Below are 18,847 nucleotides of genomic sequence, written 5' to 3'. Positions count from 1 at the left end.
TCTTTTTGACATATATATAGTCTATGGTGGAATTGTTGCCCTACAGCAATATGGTCGCTAGTTTGAGTCTCGGCTGGACCAGGAGGCCTTTCTATGTGGAGTTTGCATCTTGTTGTTTTTCTCACACCGTTTCTGAACAATTTTTGCTTTGTGTGAATGTAAGAGTGTAGGGTTGTTTCCCAGTGTTGGGTTGCAGCTGAAAGGGCATCCGAGCTGAAAAGAAAATAAATGAATGAAATCCGCACTAAACTAAGATGAATGTGTTTTAAAAAGATTAATTAAAGTTGCCTTTTTTACCTGTTGACACATGCATTCTTTGTCATAAGAGCTGTTTGTGAAGATGAGGAAGACAAAATAAAAGATGTTTGGGAAAAAATCTATATTTCAGTAATTTTGCCAAGTAACAGTAACACAGTTATTAAAACAGCTTCCTGTGCAGATATGTGCACCCTAACCAACATATGAAACTACATAAAGACTAAAGGAAATACTTTTGATCAATGATAAACTTAGAGCTGTGAAGCATCTGTAAGGTGTTTGCTTACAGAGACCTAAAGCTGTGGTTTCCTGTTTTGACATGTTGCTGAATTGAGTGTCATCAAAACCAAGTATGAGATAACTCTAATAGTAACTATATAGCACGTACATCAGTTATGTAGTTCAATATGAATTTAAATATGTAAATACTTTAACGTAATGAGCACTTTACTGTAAGATTGGATTTGTTGGATTGGATTTGGCAGGATGGCTGTCCCTGTATTTAATTCTTCTGAAAGTGATTGCAGCAATATAATTTTAGTGCCATTATATTTAAATTTGTGAAGCAGACCCCCAATTGAAATGTAAATCACACAATGTTGTGTGTGAAGTAAGCTTATTTGATACTACACAGATCTGTCAAAGATAACGTTTTACTTCTTGTTTGATGATGATGATTTGATGATGTTCTTTTCACATCACAGCAAAAGAAGCCAGCTATTGGTTATTTCTAATAAGACCAGAAAATAACCCAATGTTAGGCCACCCCCTAATGAGGCATGAGCTTTTAGGTTAAACTTTGTTGATGAAAAAATCAGATAAGAGCTGTTTGTGTGCATTGAGACCCTCACCAGTGTCAGTTACTCACAATCACTCACTGATATGGAGACGCCACGACTTACTCTCATCCTGCTCATGTGTAAGAGTAAAAATCTAATCTAATCTAATCTATTTGCAAAGTTTTTAAATGTGTATCCAATAATAATGCTATATATATATATATATATATATGTGTGAATGTTATGTTTGTGTGTGTGTGTGTGTGTGTGTGTGTGTGTGTGTGTGTGTGTGTGTGTGTGTGTGTGTGTGTGTGTGTGTGTGTGTGTGTGTGTGTGTGTGTGTGTGTGTGTTGGTATGGAATAAGTATCATAAGAGTTTTTTTAAATGACTTTGTTATTTTACAGGTGTTTTGTTGTTCAGTCTGAGAAGAATCTCTGGAGAAGAAGTGGAGATGAAAGTCAGAGCAGGAGAAAACATCACTCTCTACTGTGATCTCTCTTTACCTACTTCACCTACTGGTTCCCTCATTGTGTGGATCAGAAACTGCTCTCATGAAAATCAACCCTCTCTCATAATAGGCGCAAACATTATGGTTGGAAATGGGACCTATTACAGCCTTTCAGCTTTATACATAATGATTGCAGCAATTCTTACGATCTGCGTATTACTAACATCAGTGTCTCTGATCTGGGGCTGTACTACTGTGGAAAAGGTGAGAATAAGGTAAATCAGGATGAAAAAGGGATCATCTCTGGATCTGAGGTTTACTATTATTGAAATCGAACAACTCGTCTCTTTCTTGCCGGTAAGAAGACATTATTATTTAATTATATGCAACTCGATATCTTTTTCTTTTCTGTTCTGAATAAATTTTTTTCTCTAAACAATGTTTTAAAGAATGATTTCATCTTCTGATATATTTTTTAATTTCGTCACCAATCTACCAAATAAGACATGAGCTAATCTTAGACAGTTTTGTATGCTTTACACGCCATCATTAATTTGCATTATGTAATCACATTTATTCAGATTATGTCAGCATTATTATCATTATTATTTCAGAATTATCAAGGATGGGCAAAAACATTTTAATGTATTTTAAAATATAATACCAAATACTTTAATTTTAAATATATCAAAACAAAATACAGCAGTAACAACGTGTATTAAATAAAATGCCTATAAAAATACTACAAAATACTTTTAGCATGACATTTTCTCAAACCTCCTGTTTATTGGATCAATCCCTTCACTATTGATCTGACTCAGTTAAACAATGTTTGATAGCAACGTTTTTAACTGACTATGTTTTAGCAGATTCGCTGCCATCTTGTTCACTTCTACTGTACATGAGTATTTATAAAAAATTGTGTTTCTTTTTGATTTTTGTATAAATTTTGTACAGATTTACAAAGTCCTGTCTTAAAGAGGAACTCTACTGTTTAAATTATTTAAAGCCGGTTATTAGTTGGAACATATTACTATATATGTTGATTGTGTTTTCACCCATTGCAGGCCAGTAAAATTGCCAGCATCTCTGTACGATTATTATTCAGCCACTTATATTAAAAAAGTTCACATATGAAGAGTTCATTTCATTTTTTTTTTGTTCATAGAATATTTCATAAATTGTGTTTTTTGTTAATAAACTCTTCGATACACAATGTAAAATATTCATTCATTTATTCATTCATTCATTTTTATTTATTTTTTGCTTAGTCCCTTTATTAATCAGGGGTTGTCACAGTGGAATGAACTCATCCAGCATATGTTTTACCCAGCGAATGCCAATCTAGCTGCAACCCATCCCTGGGAAACACCCATACGCTCTCATTTACACACACGTACACTACAGACAATTTAGCCAACCCAATTCACCTGCACCGCATGTCTTTGGACTTGTGGGGGAAATCAGAGCACCCAGTGAAAACTCACGTTACACTTGCTGTGAGGCGATTGTGCTACCCACTGCGCCACCATGTAAAAACATGATTTCTGCACTGTACACTTCAATGCACAACATAAAAACATGATAAATAGCAAAATTAATAAAAATAGTTACAGCTTCTGTTTTTCCAAATAAATTCTTCATATCCTGCTGCTGCTGTAAAACCATTTGATTATTAATTGTTTGTTTGTTGTTGTTTATTTATTGTATTAAATGTGTGTGTAACTGTGTGTGTTTATTCTTATACAGAATGTTGATGTTCAGTCTTAAATCGTTCATTTATCAGCAGTTTCTGCACATGAGTCCACCATCGCCTCCACTTCTCCTCCAGTGTCAGAGTGTGTGTCCTGCTGGACGCTGCTGTTGAGTGTGTGTCCGGTGTGTGTTCTCCTCTCCTCACTCCTGTCCTCCATCTGTGTTTACTGCTTCTGTCGTCCTCAAACTACAGGTAGAGCTCATCGACACATTTACATTTATTTTGAACAAATCTGTGAATCTGTAGAGCTTTTTTAAAGATTTGTTCTTTTAGCTTTTAACATTTTGACTCTAATCGTAATTATTAGACTTTTCCACATGAGAAAATACAGTAATTTATAGTAAATACTGGAGTGTTTTTGACCCATTCTACAGTAATTTGTATTATACTGTACTGTATATTATAGTATTTACTAAACTGTTAAAGAATGCTGAAGCAGAATATAGTATTTACTACTGAACTGATGAACTGAGACAAATACTGTAGAATACTTTGGTTTTTATTATAGTAAACTGTGGTGTAAAGTGGTATTTAGTAGAGTATTGGTTTGTAAACATTACTATAGTTGTTGCATTACCACAGAAACTATAAAATTACCACAACAGATTAATTCAAGTCCTTTACTATAGTATAGTTCAAAAACACTACAGTATTTACTATAAATTACTACAGTATATTAATCAGGTTCATTTTGTGTGTTTTAGGTTCTGACATGAGTGCTGAGATTCTTAAAGCAAATGTTTTGATGGTAACTATTTTATACTCTTTTATTGACCATATCAAAGATGAATTGTGGACTGATGTGGTTTTTCACTAGTTTATTTGATCCATTTTCTCCTTGTCAATCATTTCAGGCAGATTGTGTGGAGAAACATCAGTGTGAGGCGAGTAAGACTGGAAAGATCTGCGTCCACACTGAAGTCTCTTATAGACGACTGACATCTAAACATCCCTACACCAACATCTGACACATGAACTGCTCTTAGTCTACTTTCTGTCTTATTTCTGATAGAGTTTGAGTGGACATGCTTTTATTTACAGCACATTATCTATTACAATCAAATGTTTTTTTTTTTAAATGAACAGTGTGATCCACAGATTATTTAGGGTTTAACATTTTATTTTTGACAATATTAATGTGTCCAAAGATTATTAAGAAAAGCAGATTATTAATAACAGCACAAGGCTGTGTATGTTTGTATCTGCAGTTCATCTGCATATCTCAAAATAAATGAGTATGTAAATGTTCACTCATGAATGATCACTTTTATTTCAAATATTAACACAACATATTTAATAGTTATCAGCGTCTGTGAACATGAATAAATATTGAAGAGGGAGTCATGAACAAACAATGGCTCCATCTAGTGGCTAATAGCTGAAGCGACGTCAAAACCACTTGTCAAGACCACTTGTCCACACATCGTTTTATCAGCACCAGTTCTCCCCCTCTAAATTATAACCAAGACCTATTAATGTCACGTACATGTAGAAGATGAAACATTGGTCAGTTTTCATTCTTCAGTGGTGTTTTATTTTTTTTTTTGAGTGAAACTTTAATAATGATTGTTTCTTAAAGTTTAAACCGTGTGTATTACCTCCATGACTAGATTGTGTTCAGAGATGTATCAACATTATTATACTTAATAAAATCAGTCCAGTTTATATGACGATGATAGTTTTATGATTCTGTGCCCTGTATTGGAAAAAAGTCTGACCATTTCTTTAAAGTTTTATTCTTATTTTATTAAAAAGAAACCACAACAATAAACTACACATAAAGTATGATGTGTTCAGATTTAAGTATTGTATTAAGACTTTACTTCATTCAGAAACTGATGGGATAAATAATAAAATGACATGAAAAAATAACAACATAAAACTGTGACAAATCAGTTAAGTTTTAAATGACAGTATCCTGTTCACTGATCAGACACTTATAATGAATTTAATGTGAGAAGAGAGTTTAGTGTGGAGTAAATTCAGCACAATGGACAGCTCCCTGCAGTGCTGAACTGACTGAACCACATCTGCAGGAGGAAATGCTACAGAGATGTTTAATTACTGCTGAATAATTACTGAACAATATTGAATATTGAAAATCTAACCCATCAGTAGTGATTACTAATTAAACATTTATTTTATATATAAATTAAGATAAAAGGCGATTACATAAAAAACCTGTTGGGCTTATTCGCTCTAAGACATGCTTTGATAATCATATTTCTTTTAAAGTAATACGGTTTTGTCAATGTTAATAAAAGGAAACACTGAGTTTGTATAATCATTTCTTTTTGTAATTGAACACTCACTTTACAGCTCTTCGTCTCTCAGAAAACTCCCTCATTAAACCAATAGTTGCCCTCGCGCACATTAATCAATACACAAGACTAAAGAAAGCCTAATGGAAAATCTGTGCTTTGTGACAATGATCTAAGAGATCTTATCAGATCAGTGAAGTTTATTTTTCAGTTTGGCTGAAGTGAAAACAGTTTTTGATAAAAACAAACAAAAAATTAAGCACATTATTATTAGCCCTGTAAGATTTTTTTTTTTTTGGCTACAGAACCAAACACTGTTGTCCTATGATTTGCCTAAATTAAACTAACTTTAGTTAACCTAATTAACCCAGTGAGCCTTTAAACTGCACTTTAAGCTGAATACTAGTGTCTTGTAAAATAACTATTAAAATATTGTGTCAGGAGTTATTAGAGATTATTTATTTAACATATTATGTTTAAAAATGTGTTGCAAAAGATATTTTCTCAATTAAACCGTGCTGGGGAATTATTTAATCATTCATTACACTCAGAATAATTTATTTCAAGTGTTTATTTCAGTTCATTTTGATGATTATGGATTACAGCTAATATTAGTGTCAATTATAGTTTATCTCTTCATAATATAGCTGTGCTTTAATGATAAGTTTACATGTTTACCTAAAGTTTTATTATTTTAATATTATTTGAATGAATTTTATCGATAATTAATGCAAAGTCCTGCAAATAATTAAGCAACACAATCCTGCAGCCATAGTCCGACTTCAAATACAGAAATAATGTATATTTAATAAAGTATATTAGTAAAATAAGTGTTTATAATTAGTTTTTAAAGTGTATCTTAGTTTCTAATAATACTTTAAATTAAATTAACAGCAAATTCATTATATTTTGTAAAACGATGATTTATAGTGTATTTAATATTAGAATCTTTAACTTCTGATTTTCCAACCACTTTTAGCAAATTCATCCGTGTTAAACTCATATTTTTCATTATTGTGTGTAATCAGTAAAGATAAAATAAAATGAATATAATAACTAAATATATATTCACTTTAATAATGGCCTGTTTTAGAGCAAGAGTCTCCTTGTGCTGAACGGTTTAACAGCACCTCCACATCACCTGCATCAGAGTGTGTTTTCTGCTGGAATCTGCTGTTCAGTGTGTGTTCGGTGTGTGTTCTCCTCTTCTCCATCTGCGTCTACTGCCTCTGTCAGAAGAAAACTACAGGTCATCAGCTATTCGTAAAAAATGTATATCTCAAATTATAAAATGTAAATTATTCTTATCTTTTGTTAAGTTTCTGTAGGTTCTGGGGCTGAGAACAGACATGTTGAGGTGTGAGCACATTTTGAGAATAATTTTAATATATATTATTCGCAATAGTTTAGCAGCAACATAAATTACATCAATATAATGTAATATATTTATTTGTTTATTTATTTGTTTATTATTTTAATTAAATATATTCTGTTTCAGGCTGGTGATGAAGTGTGTTATGCTTCATTAGACATGCCTTCCACACAGCAACAAAGGCAGAGGAATGAAAGAGCTCAGAGTTCAGACTTCAGTATTTATTCTTATGTCAGAACCAGCAGAATGTAAAGTAGAGTAAACTAAAGTCATTGTTCTTTAGTAGAAATATGATTCAAAAGAGTGTTAATGACAATGTTCTGGCATCTGCATCCTATTTACATTGATTCTAATATTGTAAGTTTTTAATGATTAAAAATGTAAATACATTTAAGAAAGGTTAAATGTTTTTTCAGAATATTTGACTTGCAGTCTCAGAAAGGACTCAGTGTTGTTTCTGGGTCTCTCAGTTTAATATAATTTAAGCCAATCACATGAGTGCATATGCAGTAGTACTCCCAGCTAAAACTGAAGTTCTTAAACTCTTTTCATGCCACAAAACAAACATCTCCCTGCTACAACAACAGAAATGTAGAATGCAAATGTACATCTAACAGAGCTCTGAACATTCCTAATATTAAAAAAACAAAAAACTAGGTCTTAGATCATCAGATGTGTACACCATTTCAGAGGTTTTACTGCTACTGTGGGCAAATTACCACAACAACTCCACCAAAACTTATATATTATAGATCTATAAGATCATTTAATGGAATAACAACCAAAACAATATTTCATCACACCTTTAGCCTCAGTCAGTAGAGCTGCAATCTTCATTTTAAAACCATTATGAAAACCTCCATTAAGAGGACTTAAATGGATAGTTCACCCCAAAATAACAATTCTGTATCATTAACTCCCTTTCACTTGCTCCAAACCTGTTTGAGTTTCTTTATTCTGTTCAATACAAAAGAAGATATTTTGAAGAAAGCTGAAAAGCTGTACCCATTGACTTGTTTGTTTTTGCTACTATGAAAGTCAACGGTTACAGGTTTTCAGCTTCTTCAAAACATTTTATTTTGTGCAAAACAGAAAACAAGAAACTCTTAAAGATTTGAAACCGCTTGAGTTTGAGTAAACAGTGAGTAAATCTGGATTTCTGTGTGAACTCTCCCTTTATTTGAGCTCTCTCCAGTCACTCTAGGAAGACACTACACCTGGATTATTTGTCTAAATAATAAGTTTATTATTAAAATCCCTATTAACATTAAAGTCGTCTGAAGCGGTGGCTTAGTGCAGGTAAAGGGGCCCCGGCCCTGGGTGAGTCGGCCATTAGTTAATGCCCACTCCTCATTCTGCAGGTGATCAGGAAGCAGTTCTCTGCACTTCCTGTGTGACTCCTGCTCACCCTACACAAATCATTAAGATCATTAATCCAGACTGACCCTAACAACACAATCAAAGCCATGAGTGCGTCACTCAGATAAGTGTCAAGTCACTGGCCACCTGTTCACTGTAACCAGGGATGGCGCTCAATATCGTCCAAACTGGGCCGATCAGCCGCCGCTGGACTGAGACACCAGCCAATCAGCTGACGGCACTCTGATACACACAACACCGTGTTCAGAAACACAGAGCAACACACTTCTGCTGATCTCTCAGTGAGTCTCTTACCTGTTGACAGAGTTATGGGGAAGGTCAGTTTGCTCCTGGACGTGACCCTCAGTGAGCCTCCGAAGGGGAAACGGTTGCACAGGATGTTGAAGAGGGTCACTCCTACTGACCACACCGTAGCTGGACCCGCATGGTAGCGCTGTCTGCAGAACCACTCAGGTGGAGCGTATTGAATAGTTCCTGAGAGACACAAGGAGACACAAACACCCGTTCAAAACACTCCAGCACACACAAATTCCCTTTGGTGGATCATCAAAAGCTCACAAACATCCACAGAGTGTTTCCTTCTGCAACACAAACCCACCTGCGAAGTATTTGTAGGCCGAGCGCTTGAGCAGATCTCCACAGCCGAAGTCCAGCAGCTTGATGTCCTGGGACTCTGTGGAGATCAGCAGGTTCTCTGGCTTGACGTCCCGGTGCAGGACTCCGCGGCTCTCGCAGTGTTTCAGAGCCGCGATCAGCTGCACCAGCACTTTCTTGGCCAGACCCTCATCCAGACAGTCGTTCTCCTCACAGTAGCTCTGGAGGTCTTGGCAGGGATCCGGACGCTCCAGGATCAGGATGTAGCGTCTGGGACGGTCAAACCAGTCTAGCAGCTGCAGGACGTTGGGGCAGGCAGGAGCTGAATTGACGCGGGTCATCAGTGCCACCTCCAGCGGCAGCCGACCCTGACCTTCCTGCAGGACAAACGATTGGATTCAGAACCCAATGAAACATCAAACACAACAACAGGTTCACACTGAACTCACAACTCTCAGTCTCCTCTGTGTCCGCTCTTTAGACACATACTTGATGGCGACCTGTAGACAGATAAAGCATAATAAATCACACCTGCCTGATCCTCACACATCACATTTACTGAGATCAGGATTTCTAAAGGCTGTTTGAATGAAGAGCGGAGAAAACGACTTACTGGCAGTCCATCAGACCTGCGCATCCCAGCAAACACAGAGCCAAATCCACCGTCTCCCAGCAGTGGGCCCTTTGCATACGCGTCTGCAACACAGAGGAGCAGTAGAAATGTGTGTTCAAAGAAAACATGCAGCAGTAGAGAAAACTGTAAAAGAGCATTACTGAAACATCATCATCACTTCTTCAATAAGCCATTCTGACCTCTGCGAGAGCGTTTGAGAGCTCTTCTAGATGAGGTGGACGGACGTTCATCTTCTGGTGTTTGCTGGCTGCCGCTCTGCCGCTTCCTCTTCCTGTTACCCTGATCTGTGGACACAGATTTGGCCAACAGGGAAGGCAGAGGTGCGAGAAATCCATCAAGCTCTTGGCTCACGGTCTGGGTTTCACCATCACCATCATGTGTCCTGACGTCCTGAACAGCTGCCTGGATGAAAGCAGAACTCCTGGATCTGGAGCGGCCTGAGACAACGACAACAACAACACATATCACGTTTATTATAAGATTATAAGAATTAATCAACAATTAACTTTAGTAGCTGCATCTACAGAGAATAAAAGACATCTGATCACTTATATCGGGGAACAGTTGTGTTGAAATGGGTTCATTTGTACCAGTTTATTTACATCACATTTCCCCAAACATTACACAACATCATATCATGATTGATCATAAACAAATAAAAACTAAAACACTCACTGCGGTTTTCACCCATCTGACAAACTCCTCCAAACTCCAGCAAACCTGAAAACAAGAACAAAGATCAAATATCAATAAAAATGTCAATAAAAACAATAAAAACAAGATCAAAATCAAAATAAACACAACAAAAGAGCAACAAAACGTGTCAAAAGGAATAATTTCAGCTCTGAGCGTCGATCTCCTTGTAAAATAAAAGTCTTCTGTCAGAAATTCTCTGGTCTCCTTGAAGAATCGCAGTATCAGCACAGTAATCCTCAGCAAATGTCTCAGAAATTCGCCTCTCCTCAATCAACAGATAGCGGCGAGTCTAGGTGTTTATATATGGAGTCAAATCATAACACGCGTTGCTATAGCAACCACAATTTGAATCGCCAATCTGAATCACGTGAGTAAACGATTCATCTCATCTCAACATATAAATAATAAATAATTAATAATAATAAATAACATAGTTATAATAATAATAATAGTAATAATAATAATAATAATAATAATAATAATAATAATAATAATGAAGTTTAAATCAATTAATTTATAATTCACGAAACTGTAATAATAATGCTAAATGAGCAAGATTGGTTTGACAAGGTTTGACTTTGTAAAATGTACAGCTATTTAGGAATTAATTAAATTAAAATAATAAAATTAACTCATATATTTTCTATTAGTGGCCCAAGCAATGTAAGTGCATGCTGTTTAATTACACGTACAGTGCTAACTGCTCACGTAGATATTAGGAATATAAGTTTTAAAAAAAGTTTATTATTGTAAATAATAGAAAGTAAATTAAATCGTTCACAATTTCTATGTCTATGCCTATATTTTACAGTCTATGGTCTACGCACGATTTCAGATCACATGGCCGTTTGTATCATCATCTGGTAGGCTACATGGTTCAGTCATATTTATGTACTTTTCATTTGCTCTTGTTTTCAGATTTAATATTATTAAGTTTTATTAATGTTTTCGTTATTTTGGATGTATGTGAAGGCTTTTTAAGGGACTTTGTGTTCACTCAACGGCTAGAAAGCACAAAAGTTCACCTGCCGAATGAGTTCCCGTGTCTGACCACAAGATGGCGTCCACAGCAGAAAGGTGCAAGTTTATAAATACATTATTTCTGTTTGTATGAATCTAAATAGCTGTTTTCATCACTAATATACAGCTTTCAATAAGCTAAATTACTATCACAAGGTCTGTAATGACAATTAGCTTATACGTTTGCTAGATTTTTCCTAACCTATCTAGCCTTGTTCATTTATATTAAAACAAAAAAAGATTGTATTTTATTCAGAAAAACATCTCTCGTTTGTCATTACGTTTGATGATTTGATGTGATTTGAGCTTCTGAACTTCTGTTAAGGGTGCAAAGTCTGCATTGAAGCGGCCTGATTTTATACACCAGTTTACAGTAGTAAAAATATATCAAAGTTAATTAAAGTAAACATATTAAAGGTAAACAGGTTTCTATTTTTTGAATGTAGTTAAAAATTATTTATAAAATGAATAATATGATTAATAATATGATTCATTTATTATATTGATATACATTTTTTATATTAAATTATCTCTGGGTCATAAAGGATTCTGCTTGCAGCCTACAGTACATCAGCTTTCAGGCTCAGTGCTGTGTTTCTTCTTCTTCTTCTTGGTCTTTACTGACGCTCCTGGTGCAGTGATGTTGCAGTTGCTGTGAAAAGCTAGGCGAGAACACAAACCACAAGTGTTTTTATTCAGGCATGCAACAGACTGAATGTCCTAAAACTGTTTGTGATCAAGCTGGTGATCTTGCATGCTCAATACACACATCAATGCATGAGATAAACTGTGGTTAGACAAAAACAGAAATAAGAAAAGTAAGAAAATATTTAGTGCACGCTGCAGCTGTAAATGTTGCTTTTATTATTTTCATGACTTGGAATTGATGAGAAACTGAAGATGCAAAAGTCTGATTCATTAAAATACGTGCCATGAATCAGAGACAGTGTAAACAGCACACAACTGAGGTTTGATTTATTTAAAGAAGAGCAGAGCAATGCAACATATACGAGTGCAACATTCAACATTTAAACCAAATTGTAATAATCATTCAACAAAATTTCCTTTCATAAAGCAAATCCATCTGCTGTATTTCCTATTATCTTTTAATTTCTACATTAGACCTTCTTTAGTTGTTGAGAAATGACAGTATCCTGTTCACTGATCAGACACTTATAATGAATTTAATGTGAGAAGAGAGTTTAGTGTGGAGTAAATTCAGCACAATGGACAGCTCCCTGCAGTGCTGAACTGACTGAACCACATCTGCAGGAGGAAATACAGAGATGTTTAATTACTGCTGAATAATTACTGAACAATATTGAATATTGAAAATCTAACCCATCAGTAGTGATTACTAATTAAACATTTATTTTATATATAAATTAAGATAAAAGGCGATTACATAAAAAACCTGTTGGGCTTATTCGCTCTAAGACATGCTTTGATAATCATATTTCTTTTAAAGTAATACGGTTTTGTCAATGTTAATAAAAGGAAACACTGAGTTTGTATAATCATTTCTTTTTGTAATTGAACACTCACTTTACAGCTCTTCATCTCTCAGAAAACTCCCTCATTAAACCAATAGTTGCCCTCGCGCACATTAATCAATACACAAGACTAAAGAAAGCCTAATGGAAAATCTGTGCTTTGTGACAATGATCTAAGAGATCTTATCAGATCAGTGAATTGTAAACGCTAATGTGAAGAGGATGAACTGTACAGGCTCTGAACGGGGCTTGTGGGTTTCCTGTTTTTACATGTTCAGATGCTGTTCCTTCATCACTTCCAGTTTTGACCTATTAAACAAAACAAACATAAAAACCCTCAATTACAGCAGCAACACAAAGAAAAAGATCAATTATATTATTTCATTTCAGTTCAAAAGACATATTTTAGTGATTATAATCAAACGTTTCTGATGCGACTCTATCTGTGTTCATACAAGCTAAATCTGTCTCCGTTTACTGATGAAGGGTTTGAGCAGTATTTTTATTTCCTGTTGACTTCTTTTATTTCATGAGTTAATCAAGTGCCTGATCACAAAGACATTTTTAAGACAGCTGAGATTGGACAACACTATATTTCACTGTTCATTGTACATCAAATAATAACCCAAATGGAAAGCCAAACCCTCCTGACACAGGATGTTTTTAAGTATAACTTTCCATTGACGTGAACCAATCAGATAAGAGCCGCTGGTCTGCATGAAGACCCTCAGCAGTGTCAGTAATTCACAATCACTCACTGCCATGGAGATGCCACAACTTACTCTCATCGCACTCATGTGTAAGAATAATTATACTTAAACTGTTTTGAGATTTAAATATATAAATAATTTTTCAGTAATATGCTCAGTGTTTGTGTATGTGAAATTACAAGTGCTTGACAGTTATTTGTCTGCTTTTATAGTTACTTTAATCAGTCACAAACAAATCTTTGGAGAAGAAGTGGTGATAAACGTCAGAGCAGGAGAAAACATCACTCTTTACTGTGATCGCTCAGTTATTTATGGCTTCATGATTGTGTGGATAAGAAACTGCTCTCATAAAAACCAGCCCTCTTTAGTGATGGATTATAGAATATTTGATACAATTAAGCATTTCAGCTTCGTCCACAACCCTGCCAGTAATTCCTATGATCTAAACATTACTAACATCAGTGTCTCTGATCTGGGGCTGTACTACTGTGCAAATGTGAAAAACTCCATCAATAAGGATGAAAGAGGCGTCATCTCTGGATCTGCAGTGTACAATAATGGAAACCGAACAACACGTCTCTCTTTTGCTGGTAAGAAATAACTTCTGCTGGTTGTTTTGTAGTTTCTGGAGAGCTTTCCAGGAAGCAAGACAAACAGAACAAACATATTTTAATGAACATTCATTGATTCATTCGTGTTTGTTTCATCTTGAGAAAGAGACGCCCTGTTCTGAGCTCTTGAACAGCACCTCCACTCCTCCTGCTGTCTCAGAGTGTGTTTTCTGCTGGAATCTGCTGTTCAGTGTGTGTTCGCTGTGTGTTCTCCTCTTCTCCATCTGTGTCTACTGCCTCTGTCAGAAGAAAACTACAGGTAATTTTCACAGATTAATACACTTTGCTGCCATGGTTTAATATACAGATAAATGGTTTTGTCAGTGAGCTCTGTTTTTATAAACAAGGCATTTCTTTTAAAAGGTATAAACTTAAAAGCATCGCCTTTGCATAACCTCTGATGATGGAAATGTACAGTCAAGGCAAATTGACTAGCTTCATGTTTGTTTCTTTTCATTTATTTCTTGATGATTAATATCTCTAAATTCAGTATCTTGGAAAATTAGAATATAGAATAAGACCAATCAAAAGGGACTTTTAACACAGAAATACTGGATGTGGTGTCTGTCTGGTGTCTCACATCTTACTCTTCACAATTCCACATGAATTCTCTAGGAGTTTATGGTCCGGCAAGTTTGGTGACCAATGATACATTGCGATACCATTATCTTTAAACCAGCTGTTAGTACTTTTGGTAGTGTGAGCACGTTCCATGTCCTGCTGCAGAGTCAAATCAGCATCTTCATTAAGCTGCACTGCAAAAAATGCTTTTCTTACTTTGATTTTTGTCTTGTTCCTAGAACAAACATCTTGAAATTCTTAAATCAGGAAGCATTTTCTAAACAAACAAAACATTTCGTCTTGTTTTAAAAATAATATAATAAAAATTAAGTTAGTTTTACTTTAAAGCAGATTGCCAATGGGGTAAGCAAAATAATAATAATATGTCATAATATGTTCACCCCCTTGTTTATTTTTTCCCCCAATTTCTTTTTAACGGAGAACAGATTTTTTCACCACATTTCTAAACATATTAGTGTTAATAACTCATCTCTAATAACTAATTTATTTTATCTTTGCCATTATGACAGTAAATAATATTTTCCTAGATATTTTTAAGGCACTTCTATACAGCTTAAAGTGACTTTTAAAGGCTTAACTAGGTTAAATCAGGTTAACTAGGCAGTTTAGGGTAATTAAGCAAGTTATTGTATATTGATGGTTTGTTCTGTAGACTCGAAAAAAGAAAAGCTTAATGGAGCTAATAATATTGTCCTTAAAATTGTTTTTAAAAATTTTTAAACTGCTTTTATTCTAGCCGAAATAAAAAAAATAAGACTTTCTCCAGAAGAAAAAATATGATCAGACATACTGTGAAAATTTCCTTGCTCTGTTAAACATCAGTTGGAAAATATAAAAAAAAAATTAAAATAATTCTGACTTCAACTGTATATATAAATGTGCTGTTCTCATTTTAAATCTTCCGTTTTAGGTTCTCCACATGATCAAAAATGCAAGCTAAGAGGTGCAAGATTTGCAGAGGTATGATACAAACTACTGTACCAGAAAAAAAATATTTCCTTTTGCTTAAAATGTTTTGGATAAAAATTTACTATATATATATATATATATATATTTATATATATATATATATATATATATATATATATATATATATATATATATATATATATATATATATATATATATATATATATATTCACACACATAATAAAAGCCCACATTATTTGTTCTTCCAGGAGAATAGTGAACAAGAGTTGTGTAATGTATCTTTGGATGTGAGGACCAGAAGACAAATACAACACAAAAAAACACAAGAGCGAAGTTCTGAGTTCAGTATATATTCTCAGGTCAGTTACAAAACTTAATAGATTAGAAAATTACATGTACCATAATCTTGTTAATGGCAGGTTTTTCTAGTTCGGGTAAGGACATCTATGCTGGATCATAGTTTGAATTCAAAAGAATTAGCAAATTTGCTGAAGGTTGGGAAATTCGTTTCACAATTTTGTTTCTGCCTTAAATAAAATAAAATAAAATATAATTGAATACAAGTGTAGTAAGATGCATACCTTATTTTTGTTGTGTTTTTTCCTCACAATGTGATGCACAAAGTGTATGTATGACCTGCCATTGTATTATTGGTTTAGATTTTTTCATTACATTAAATGCCTTTATTGCTGTTTCTTTTTCTCAGCTATTTTGTTTTTGTATCCGTTATTAAATCTCTGATTAAAATAAAGTATTGTGGTTCTGTACAAACAGTAAAAGATTGACAAATAAAACCTTATATTTTCAGTGAGTGTTTTAGCATGTTTTCAGTCTTTATTGACACACAGTGATGATGACCAACACAACATGAGGTAAAAGTGCATATCCTGTGTGAGGTGTCAAGTGTTTATGATAATTATAGTATCCTTAAACTTGACGATCGCATTGTTTATCTGAGATTATTTACGTGTAATTGGGTAATCTTAAAATTTAGCATGGTCTTACCATTTTTAAATGAAACAGAAAAGCTACAAGCATGACCATTTTAGGTGATGTTTAGTTGTAAGATGCAGTCTTCAAGACTGATGCATTTGAACTTGCCTTTTTAAACTGTACTTTTGATTCTCTAGCATACGTTTATATATTAAAATGAAACTTAATTGATTTGACTTTTTAAAATGTTTGGTCCCTCAGTTATTAAGTTATGAAGCTTTTTCTGACCTATTTGTCTGGTCTGTTTTTATTTATACATTTGTTTGGTTTTTGAGAAAGGGTCTTGTCATGTTCTCAGTTAAAGATTGAGTCTCAACCACAAATGCTTACATTCAGGCTAGTGGTTGTGTGAGACAGAACAGGAGACAGAAATAGGACAGGAAAGAGGTCGATTGTGTGTAAATGCTTATGTGGTTTGTATGCATGCAGTGTTAGCAACGGCTTGCTTAATGGAGATTATCATTCATTCTACAGACTGGATGAAGATGCATCACAAATACAGTTTCATTTATTTTGTTTAAGTTTGCAGGAAACATTGGTAGCGCTTATTAGAAATGGTCTTCATGGCTGTTTTAGAAAGAAGAAATGTCAGACACAATTAAAAACAAATTTACAAAAAAAAGGAGACCAAGGAGATGGGAGATTACTGGGGTATAAATACATAAGATAAGGAGCAGGTGCTAGAAACAGGAACCAAAAAGGAACTAAATACAGGAAGTAACAATAAAAAGAAGAGTAAAAAACACTTCAAAATAAGAGTCCTTAACGCCAGTCAGGCGGTGTGTTCCAAACTGCATATGTAAAAGCAAAAATGACCACCACATTGAAGTGTCCTTCTAAAATTCAGTGCTCAAAATTCAAATGGCCCTTCAGAATTTGATTGATGTCAACTAGAGACTAGAAAGTTTGACTTATAACTTTGTATTATAGGCAACTGCTGTGATATTTATGCAGTTAATAACAAACTATTTTAAATAAAATAAATACAAAACTGTATTTAAATTATATACAGTATTAAACAAACAAATATACATGCATACATGCATAAATAGAGAAATACATATGGCACATCCTGCACAATGTACTCATTATTCCAAGCATGTTTTTTGGGCTGTCAACTAGCAGGCACAGATGGAGGCACATCTCCTTAATCATCTTGTTACATCTTGTTAGATCTCCTTTTTCCCGAATTCACTGAGTTAGACAATAAAACAGACTGACCACAGTGATTTTAGTGAATTCAGGGTAAAGGAGCTGGAATTTGGTGTAAATTGATTCCCTGATGGTGCTGATAGTGTGTGCAGTGGGTGAAGAAGTGTTCCTTCGTCTCCACCTCTGCTTGGGCACATTGTGGGCAGATGCGGCTCTCTCTGAGTTGCAAGTTCTGTCAATATCAGCCCTTCTCTGTGGTTATCTATTTTATCTGTGGCAGACTGTGGTCTGTATCTCTAAAACTTCAACATGTTTTATAACAGTAAAAAAGCAGATTGTATCTTACTAACAGCACATTACATTGATGCCTGTCACATAAAGAGAGAAGAGACTAACGCATAAAAACATTACAAACATGCTTAAAGATGTGCTTATATAGATAGATAGATAGATAGATAGATAGATAGATAGATAGATAGATAGATAGATAGATAGATAGATAGATAGATAGATAGATAGATAGATAGATAGATAGATAGATAGATAGATAGATAGATAGATAGATAGAGACAGAGAGAGAGAGAGAGAGAGAGAGAGAGAGAGAGAGAGAGAGAGTATAAGGAATAAAGGATTATTAACGGCCATATTCAAAAGTGGATACAGATCAGACACTAACAATTAGTGAAGCATCTGTGTAAACAGTAATCTGGGGAAGTTGTTTTGCAGTATCAACACCAGACTAACAGGCTTCCTTACAAAGTACAATGTCCTCAGCATAAGACAGATGAGGTTTCTGCCAAATTCATACCATATGAATGATCAAAATCAGACCATATCTTCACCCTTCAGACTCTGATAGACAAATACGTCCATCAAAACAAAAACTAAATATTTGCTTTGTAGATTTTTAGAAAGAGTTTGATTCAAATTGGCATGAAGGTGTGCTGTCTAAACTTCTAGAATTAGGTATTGGCGGCAAAACATACAACATTATAAAAACAATCTATTCAAACAATCAATGCGCAATTAAAATTGGAAAATAGAGAACAGAATTCTTCACTTAGGGGCAGGGTGTGAGACAGGGCTGCCCACTGTTACCAACACTCTTTAATATCTACATCAATAAATTGGCAATGCTCCTAGAGCAAGCACCCTAGTAGCAAAGAATTCTGGCCCA

At 34.5% G+C, this 18,847-nt stretch overlaps 3 protein-coding genes across 3 annotated transcripts in view; 2 read left to right on the top strand and 1 right to left on the bottom strand.

The window, feature by feature from the left end:
• Positions 1–1,821: 1,821 nt before the first annotated feature.
• LOC147846728 (uncharacterized) lies at positions 1,822–4,521 on the top strand (the record flags this gene model as incomplete). Its single annotated transcript, XM_087238363.1, has 4 exons — positions 1,822–1,843; positions 3,276–3,434; positions 3,947–3,990; positions 4,097–4,521. Coding segments are annotated over 4 exons (339 nt in total), but the record flags the coding sequence as incomplete, so codon positions are not given.
• A 3,582-nt stretch (positions 4,522–8,103) lies between these two features.
• LOC147846724 (serine/threonine-protein kinase pim-3-like) overlaps positions 8,104–18,847 on the bottom strand; it is a 35,230-nt gene continuing 24,486 nt past the window's right edge. The window contains exons 2-9 of the mRNA XM_087236945.1: positions 10,159–10,203; positions 9,663–9,920; positions 9,463–9,545; positions 9,299–9,349; positions 8,854–9,226; positions 8,550–8,729; positions 8,382–8,477; positions 8,104–8,284 (exon numbers count right to left, since the gene is read on the bottom strand). Coding sequence (XP_087093071.1) covers positions 8,386–8,477; positions 8,550–8,729; positions 8,854–9,226; positions 9,299–9,349; positions 9,463–9,545; positions 9,663–9,920; positions 10,159–10,174 — 1,053 coding nt within the window. The 5' untranslated portion in view covers positions 10,175–10,203 and the 3' untranslated portion in view covers positions 8,104–8,284; positions 8,382–8,385. The remainder of the gene's footprint in view (positions 8,285–8,381; positions 8,478–8,549; positions 8,730–8,853; positions 9,227–9,298; positions 9,350–9,462; positions 9,546–9,662; positions 9,921–10,158; positions 10,204–18,847) is intronic.
• On the top strand, positions 12,947–16,333 carry LOC147846727 (uncharacterized). Its single transcript, XM_087236990.1, has 4 exons — positions 12,947–13,992; positions 14,120–14,272; positions 15,506–15,555; positions 15,774–16,333. The coding sequence occupies exons 1-4, from the start codon at positions 13,722–13,724 to the stop codon at positions 15,900–15,902; spliced, it is 603 nt and encodes a 200-aa protein (XP_087093116.1). The 5' UTR covers positions 12,947–13,721; the 3' UTR covers positions 15,903–16,333.

Source organism: Danio rerio, chromosome 1 (genome assembly GCF_052040795.2).
Source record: "Danio rerio strain M-AB ecotype USA chromosome 1, GRCz13ab, whole genome shotgun sequence".
NCBI lineage: Eukaryota > Metazoa > Chordata > Actinopteri > Cypriniformes > Danionidae > Danio > Danio rerio.
This window is presented reverse-complemented; position numbering and strand designations above follow the sequence as displayed.

What these genes read in the sequence shown, in the direction of transcription:
- LOC147846727 (XM_087236990.1), top strand. Translation starts at nt 13,722, where the DNA reads ATGATTGTGTGGATAAGAAACTGCTCTCATAAAAACCAGCCCTCTTTA. An exon ending in CTGTCAGAAGAAAACTACAG is followed by an intron (nt 14,273 to 15,505) that starts GTAATTTTCACA and finishes CTTCCGTTTTAG; the next exon opens with GTTCTCCACATGATCAAAAA. An exon ending in GAGGTGCAAGATTTGCAGAG is followed by an intron (nt 15,556 to 15,773) that starts GTATGATACAAA and finishes TTGTTCTTCCAG; the next exon opens with GAGAATAGTGAACAAGAGTT.